Source organism: Polypterus senegalus, chromosome 18 (genome assembly GCF_016835505.1).
Source record: "Polypterus senegalus isolate Bchr_013 chromosome 18, ASM1683550v1, whole genome shotgun sequence".
In the NCBI taxonomy this organism is placed as follows: domain Eukaryota; kingdom Metazoa; phylum Chordata; class Cladistia; order Polypteriformes; family Polypteridae; genus Polypterus; species Polypterus senegalus.
In genome coordinates, this window is record NC_053171.1 from 29,864,145 (window position 1) to 29,873,087 (window position 8,943).

Below are 8,943 nucleotides of genomic sequence, written 5' to 3' on the forward strand. Positions count from 1 at the left end.
AAATAACCACTCGTTACAACAGAGGTATGCAGCAAAGCATTTGTGAAGCCACAACACGCACAACCTTGAGGTGGATGGGCTACAACAGCAGAAGACCCCACCGGGTACCACTCATCTCCACTACAAATAGGAAAAAGAGGCTACAATTTGCACAAGCTCACAAAAATTGGACAGTTGAAGACTGGAAAAATGTTGCCTGGTCTGATGAGTCTCGATTTCTGTTGAGACATTCAAATGGTAGAGTCAGAATTTGGCGTAAACAGAATGAGAACATGGATCCATCATGCCTTGTTACCACTATGCAGGCTGGTGGTGGTGGTGGTGGTGTAATGGTGTGGGGGATGTTTTCTTGGCATACTTTAGACCCCTTAGTGCCAATTGAGCATCGTTTAAATGCCATGAGCTACCTGAACATTGTTTCTGACTATGTCCATCCCTTCATGACCACCATGTACCCATCCTCTGATGGCTACTTCCAGCAGGATAATGTACCATGTCACAAAGCTCGAATCATTTCAAATTGGTTTCTTGAACATGACAATGAGTTCACTGTACTAAAATGGCCCCCACAGTCACCAGATCTCAACCCAATAGAACATCTTTGGGATGTGGTGGAACGGGAGCTTCGTGCCCTGGATGTGCATCCCACAAATCTCCATCAACTGCAAGATGCTATCCTATAAATGTGGGCCAACATTTCTGAAGAATGCTTTCAGCACCTCGTTGAATCAATGCCACATAGAATTAAGGCAGTTCTAAAGGCGAAAGGGGGTCAAACACCGTATTAGTATGGTGTTCCTAATAATCCTTTAGGTGAGTGTAGAATGTATTACTATAAATGTTTGTCATGCACCCTCTGTTGTAATTACAGAGACATAGCAACTGATTGACATACAGATACTTAGACACTTTTACTAAAGTGGATTATTCTAATGTTGGATATGGAAAGTTGGAGTTTTATGACTTATTTAGGGTTCTATTTATATTAATGCTAGACTTAATATCCAAAACCTTAATTTATTATCCAACCTAGTCGTTCTACTATATGATGCCTAAATATGATTATGTATATTGTAACTCCTACATCTCTGGAGCATGTATAAAAATGACTAAATGAAAATTTAAAATTCTTAAAGCACAATTTTCAGAACTGTGTGTTTGTATTTTCTGATAGACAAAATGAGTGGTCCTTGTTTGGCTAGCAATAAAAAAATCAAGTTTTAAATCACTTCTTGTATTATGCAAATTAGATGTCAAATGTGGAATAAAAATTAATATTTGCTTTAGTGCAAGAAGTTACTTTGTTTTTCTTTTTTTAAGTAACAAAAAGAACTGAGACCCAAGGAAAAATGTGTTATTCGTCTGGTTGTTTTGCCTTGTTTTGAGGCATTCCTCCTTATGTATAAATGCTGTCAAACTTTTACAGTCTGAAAGTAAGCATAAAATATGGTCAGTTATTATGACGTTTGCAAGGCTAATGAAAAGATATTCAATATGTTTAACATTTTCAGGTTTTTTCTAAAAAGTAAGATATAATTAACAAATGCTACTGTATTTTTGAATCTTTCTTTGATGTGCATGCATCATATTTAATTTTCATATTGTTTCCTAATAACTAGTAATTTGTTAGTCCGTACTGTGATCATTGCAAAATTTTAGGCAGTATGGAGGAAATATTTTTTCCTATTCTCACTCCTAAGTTAGAAAAATGAAACCTTGACAGTTTGGTAAATATACAAATTCAGCTGTTTTGAAAATGTGATTGTTGCACTTATGTAATTGATACATTTATCTTTTCTAGAATTATAGCTACAATTTCACATGAGCCTTATTTAAAATTGTTGCACTGTTTAAACATATTTTTTTTTCTCATTTAGATTGTATCAGCAGTACAGTACTGCCACCAGAAGTACATTGTGCATAGAGATCTAAAGGTAAGTGCGTTTTATTGTTATTACAGATGTCACTTACTTAATCCTTTGTTTCCCTTCTATTTAGTTTTATAATTTTGTAGTTTTTCTTTTTTGAGGTTTGCCTAAATCTTGTAAAGCCAAGAAGTCATTTATAATCTCTCTATACTGTTCATTTGAAGTGATAGCATTATTGAGAGATTGACTTGCTTTTTTACATTGGTTCCCCATGAAATCTATGGTAGTATCCTGGGGCCTCCTGTATAACACCGTGCTATACTCGCACTATAACATGGCATAAGCACAAAAGCGGGAATGTGCGTACGCAAATTTCCACGTTGTTCTGCTACATAAATCCCGATCAGCATGAAAAGTAACGCATGTGCACGCGCCTGCTGTCCCGCCCCAACTCCTCCCAGAATTGCGCCTCTTTGAATATGTAAATCAATATAAATAGCCCTAAAGCTCAGCGTTCTGTGAAAAGACAATAGCAAAACCACGAGGAAAAATAGAAATATTTCAGTGAATACCAAGTGGAGGCAAGGAAAAAAAATACTATTTGTTGGTTTAAACAGTGGTATAAACAACAAAAGGAAGCTGATTGAGTGACATAGTGTGTCAGAGAAAGTCGAAAGCTCAAGTTCACAAAGACGCACAGTGCCCAAAATAAAGTCACATATCAAAGTTGCCGTGATAAGGCCCGTTGTAGCCCACCGTCTGAGTGTCATACGAAAGCTTATTAGGGTACAGAGAAAAAAAAAGACACACAGTGTGGAAAAAGCATGAAATTTCCACTTTAATCACGTATTTTGTCATTAAAGTAGAACATCATATACTTAATCTTAAAATCGTTTAATTTACTAGTTTCTCAAATCCCATCGTAACTAATGTAGTACATTAAATGCTTTGTTTTGTATTTGATCTATGTGCTCTGTGTGTGAATCACTACGTGCTTCTTAAACCGACTTTCTCTTCCTCCGACAGAACACAGAATCCATTACATTCGTGATATTACAGCTCTCTGAATAACTAAAATACTGAGATGTATACGTGATATCGTTTTCATGATGATAGGAGTTAAAGCATATTATTAAACATGGGAACACTGTGGTGCAGTAATTGTGTGCGACCTTTGATGAAATAATTTATTGCAGCAGTACTGTCTCTTTCAGACGTACTAACCTCCAATTCCTGTCCTTACTTTTCTTTCTCCAAATACCCAATCGCCACACAATCAGCTCTGTAATAGATGTTAAGCCATCTGTAAGCTTAACGCCGATTCTTCAAAACTTTTAAGGAACATTGAAATATCTTTGTAGTACATGTTTAATTATTCTATCCTTCACGCCAGTCTCATTGAAGCATACAGCGCGAGGCAGGAACAATCCGTGAACAGAGCGCCAGATCCTTGCTAGCGTAGCGACAACGTGTCCTTTAATTATTAACAATATAGATTATTTAAATAAAGTTAAAGTTTTATCTGTATAATAAACATTTTGCTGCATTTCATCTTAAAAATGATCTCATCATCATATGTAAATATGCGCTTTATAAAGTGGCTCAGGTTGTGCAATATTATAACTATTGCAAGTTTACAGTGAGGTAATTGTACTTATAAGTACAAACAGTTCTATAAGGAGCAGTTGATGGACTGATAGTGTGTTTAGAGCTCTTGGGATGAAACTGTTTCTCAACCGCGAGGTCCGTACAGTAAAGGTTTTGAAGCATTTGCCGTGCGAGAAGCAGTTCAAATAGGAAGCACGGCTGAGGCAGCGTGTGCTTGATGCTGTATTCTGATAATTCTCTTTCCGATCAGCTGCTCTGAGTGGTGCAGTGAGAGTAATATGGAAAAAGATGATCCGCTGTGGCAACCCCTAACAGGAGCAGCTGAAAGAAGGTGCAGTGAGAGTAACAACGCTAAAGCAGCTATGGTATTTAGAACAGTTTGACCATTCTGTGGACTATTATATTGTTACAGGTTAATTACAATCAGATGCATTAAACTAATAAACAATAAGTGGTTAACTTCAGTGTATTTATAAAGCCGCGTCAGGGATGTGGATCTGAAAAAGAAAGATAAACCACACAGGAACAGCAGTGCTTTGATGCTGGGTGACGTCAGTCTGCAAAACCCAAGCGAGAACTTGCGTACGACAGGGTATGAGCTACCGTGGAAATGTGCGTGGCTTTACACCAAGTTTAGGTTTTATACATCACGATTTGAACGTGGAAACGTTCGTACGCAACATTTCTGTGCGTGCGCACCGTGAATTCATTAGGCCCTAGGTGTGGTAGATATGTACCCTTCAATTAACTTAATGACTGCAAAATGCCATTCTCCCAGTAGATGGTGGCAGTGAGCAAGTCCTTTGCTCAAAGAAGATTATGGGACAGTCGGGAAACAGGAACAGTACTCATGAGCATATTTACTGCAAACGTGAACTGTGGGTCAAGTCTGATAATTTTGCAGCTGTAGTAAAGTGTAAATGTCTTAATGTGTCTTCATGAATGTTTCTACATTGTTTTGTACATATAAATTAGTCTTTTGAAGTGATTTGCTGCTTAATTTGCATAAAACAGCTCAAAATTTGGTTATTACAATACAATACAGCTTGTTTTTTGTATAGCAGTTTTCACTGAGGGCAGAGTGCTGTGAACAATTTTCAGTTAATTTATAAATGTATATTATACTAATAACTACTGTAAAACTGGTAAAGGTATAAATGCATATTTCTTAACGCACAGAGACTAAGGTAGAAACTGATTAAACATAAATGGAAACCAACAATATCTGTCCATTAATTAATTGAACTTTGGCCAGTTGACAACGGAGGAGATAAAAATTGTAAAGGAGAAAGTCAAAAACAAAGTCATAGTCCTGGAGACCTCTGGACTGGAGGCCGCCTACCCACTCCTCTGGTTTCTATAGTGGAGTCTGTGCTGGCCATCCAGTCTAATTAGAGAATCTTTCCATTTGTTGATTCCAACTTTCCTCTATCTAAAATTACTTTTCCATATGCAGGAAAGCAGCCTGCAGTAGAGCAGTGGCACCACATCCACATACCAAGAAGAGAAACAGAATAAAGGAGGGTTAATCACAGATTAAAAACATTATGATGCATTTCTGTACAAATAACTAACAAACAGAAATGCAGTATACACAGCTAGTAAGCAACTCTAGTCAGGGTATGCTAGACTTCAGTAGCAAGTTTTTAGCCTTGATTTAAAAACTGAAACTAAAGGGGCATCTTTATATTGGCAGTCAGATCATTACTCAGCTTTGGAGCCATGTAACTAAAAATTTAACCTCCCGTTATTCTTATTGATGATGATGATAATAACAACAAAATGAAATGCAACCAAATGTGGTGAATGAGTACTGCATTGCTCCAAAATAAAGAAAAAAAAAACACAGGCTTAAGTATACTGTATGATGTGATGCAGGTAACTCGGGAATTGTCTGCTGCTGCTTCTGTAGTATACTGTATGCCATTGTTCATACTGCAGCTAAAGGTGACAATTTTTTTGGGTTTGACTGTTTTGTACTAATTTTCAAATTTAATATAGATATATCCACATATCAATCCTGAAAGTTAACAGGAATGTGCAAAATTAATAAACATTTATTAGACAAATTTGACCAATACTAATACACCACAGTGAAAAACAACAACATGCTGACTACTGCAATACTTTTCAAGACTCTGTAAGAAAAAGACCTTGAGCTGCACACCATTTCCGCCAAACATGTATACAGTAGCATTTGGGCTGCATTGGCTGGTGGCTATTGTCCCAAGTGCTTATTAAGTCCAGTACTTCACTTTCTTTCAGTTTGTGGATAGTTTCTGTGCTGTGATTATCTTGATTATATTATAGAGATACTAGAGGGTTTGCCCCCCGCCCTGCGCTACGCGCCAGACACTTCACATCTCTGCTGCTCAAGTTGTGAAGAGGGTAGCTGAGCGAACCCCAAAGAGATGCGGTTGCTCCACCGTAACCCCCTCTTATATGGTGATGCAATGGGAAATGAATAGTTTTTATTACCTCCTGTTTGCCAGATCAGCTACTGGCGTGCTGCTGTTGCTGTGCTGTGCTGCGCTGCAGCGCTTCGAACATTTAAAAGCCTGTACACCAGCTGTCCTACTCTTTGTCTTTGATTTCCGGCCCTGGGCGTGGTTAAATCTCTTGGCACAAAGTCTCATCTCACGGAATGCGAGTTCTTGATATTTTTTAGTTTATAATTTAAAAACGGAATAAAAATCTGAAAATCTAATAACATCACATTAAGCTTCGATAAATTCTGAAAAGTGATACCAAACATATATATGTAGGTTTTAAGATAAGCCTAATTTAAAGCATGACAAAAAACGTGACTTAAAAAGTCACATAAAATCGTTACACTTTTATGCTTGTGATTTTATGTAAAGACAGAGTCGATGAAAAAAAATTAACCAATTGTGAAGTAAAATAGTGTAAATTTGCAAACCATTCCGATTCATGCGTTCAAACACTGGTCACCTTCAAGTTGCATATGTCTGTATTGTAGTCACAACCAAGTATGATAGTGGTCTGAGTTGGATCTTTAAAATTATAATTCTGTGTGGTTTTTGGGTTTTCAGATGTCCTTAAACAGATCAAATTTGTCATATGAGTAGGGGGAAAGTATTGGAGACAGAACTACAGTGTGACATATTCTATGCGATCCCCATTATTGAACAATCTTTATCAGTTTAAGAGACGCTAGATGTTTTTTTGTAAATATTTTCTACTATATGTATTCAATTGATGAAATTTCAGAATTGACATGGCTCTCTAGAGATTTCTTTTTAACAGAACTAAAATCTTCAACTAATCAGAAGAATTCCATCAATTTAATATACTGAACTGAGTTAACATAGTTTAGTTTTTTTGAAGACATGCACCTCGCCCTGATTTGTTGTTACCAACATTGCTCCAAATAGCAGGAAAATCTTTCTTCTAAATTTCAGGCTTAGTGAAAGCAGTAAAAAAGTGAAATGTTGCGTTCCACTTAAAATTTGACTTCTCAGAAATCCCTTACTTCCATATATGCAATGTATACTTTTTTTATTTAAAGTTTGATTTTAAGTCCAGACTAAATATAATCACTGTTTATGCTGAGTTGAAAAAGCCAGAAGTGTAAGGTAAAAAATAAATGTTTATTAAGAATGAAATATGTCTAATTTCTAATGAGAAACCTGTGTGTGTGTTTTTGTGTGCACTGCTTTAATCTTTTAGCCCTGAGAACACAAGCTTCAGAGTGCTTTGATCGAATGGGGTGATACTGTGTGGGTCATACTTTCTCGTCCAGTCTGTTCCTAAATGTGATCAATTTCTGACATTGGAAGAGAATAAATTGCCATGATCTGATCATACTTATCTTTGAGGTTATGCTTCTAGCATTGATTAGAATAATCAGATGGGTCAAGTAGGCTGCACTATGGAATAAACCTCAACATTTCTCATTCTGTTGAAATGCAATACTTTTTTAGCCAGTGTCTTCCTGTCCCCATCATACTATATTTGGGAAGGTGGCCAGTCAGAGGTTAGTTTAAAACTCCACAGATGTTCGATTATCACACCATTTACTGCAAAGTTTGAAAGGCTTAGGTAATGGTAGAGGTTTAATTTTGTTTTGTTAGGTTTTCTTTTCTGTGCCTGCTTTATTTTTTGTATCTTTTGTAATTTTTTTTTTTCTTTTTCTAGTTTGACAAATGATGTCATTTGTTCTATAAGTTTGACACGATTTTATGCAATGTTGTTTTCTTTAAATGAAAAACAAAAGAAAAATTAAAAAAATAACTGGCTTAGGTATGTTAGAACAATGGGAGTATTCAAATAATTCTTCCTCTTTTTTGCTTTGATACAGGCTGAAAACTTGCTGCTTGATGCTGATATGAATATTAAGATAGCTGACTTTGGCTTCAGCAATGAGTTTACATTAGGCAATAAACTGGATACATTTTGTGGTAGCCCTCCCTATGCTGCCCCTGAGCTTTTCCAAGGAAAAAAATATGATGGACCTGAAGTTGATGTTTGGAGTTTAGGTGTGATACTCTACACACTTGTCAGTGGCTCCTTACCTTTTGATGGCCAGAACCTGAAGGTGGGTATATCTGTAAATCGTTTCCCCTTTCTATTACTATATCAGAATTATTGATTTTAACGCAGTACTGTCTGATAATTTAGTGACGTCCCAGCATCTCTCAATAAAAATATAGAATCTTTTTATATTGCTTTCGAAAATTGTAAAGCAGCTGTTATGTTTATTTAGTGGTTTTTGGTTTACATTTAGTGGAGTGGTCCCTCTTTTTGTAGTCATTATTAGCTTGTTTACATTTAAACTAAATCCAAATGCATAGCCTATATGATTTGAGTAGTTTAGGATTTTTTGTTTAGTTTATTTTGCAAACAGCATTAATATGTATGTGTTAGGTCTATGTTCACACTAGCAAAATACCCGCGCTTCACAGCGGAGAAGTAGTGTGTTAAAGAAGTAATGAAAAAGAAAACAGTTTAATAATAACGTAACATGATTGACAATGTCATTGTCATGAGTGTTGCTGAAATATATATATAACTGCTCAAAAAAATTAAAGGAACACTTTGAAAACACATCAGATCTCGAAGGGGAAAAAGAAATCCTCCTGGATATCTATACTGATATAGACTGGGTAATGTGTTAGGAACGAAAGGATGCCACATCGTTTGATGGAAATGAAAATGATCAACCTACAGAGCCCTGAATTCAAAGACGCCCCAAAAATCAGAGTGAAAAAATTGTGGCAGGCTACTCCATTTTGCCAAAATTTAATTGCAGCAACTCAAAATTGTACGCAGCACTTTGTATGGCCCCTGTGTTCTTGTATACATGCCTGACAACATCGGTGCATGCTTCTAATGAGATGACAGATGGTGTTGTGGGGGATCTCCTCCCAGATCTGGACCAGGGCATCACTGAGCTCCTGGACAGTCTGAGGTGCAACCTGGTGGCATTGGATGGACCAAAACATAA

General features: G+C 36.5%; 1 protein-coding gene across 8 annotated transcripts in view; it reads left to right on the forward strand.

Moving 5' to 3' along the window:
- mark3a (MAP/microtubule affinity-regulating kinase 3a) overlaps positions 1 to 8,943 on the forward strand; it is a 106,096-nt gene that overhangs the window by 38,008 nt on the left and 59,145 nt on the right. For all 8 annotated transcript variants that reach the window (XM_039742053.1, XM_039742055.1, XM_039742054.1 and 5 more), the window contains exons 7-8: positions 1,878 to 1,934; positions 7,798 to 8,034. In XM_039742053.1, coding sequence (XP_039597987.1) covers positions 1,878 to 1,934; positions 7,798 to 8,034 — 294 coding nt within the window. The remainder of the gene's footprint in view (positions 1 to 1,877; positions 1,935 to 7,797; positions 8,035 to 8,943) is intronic.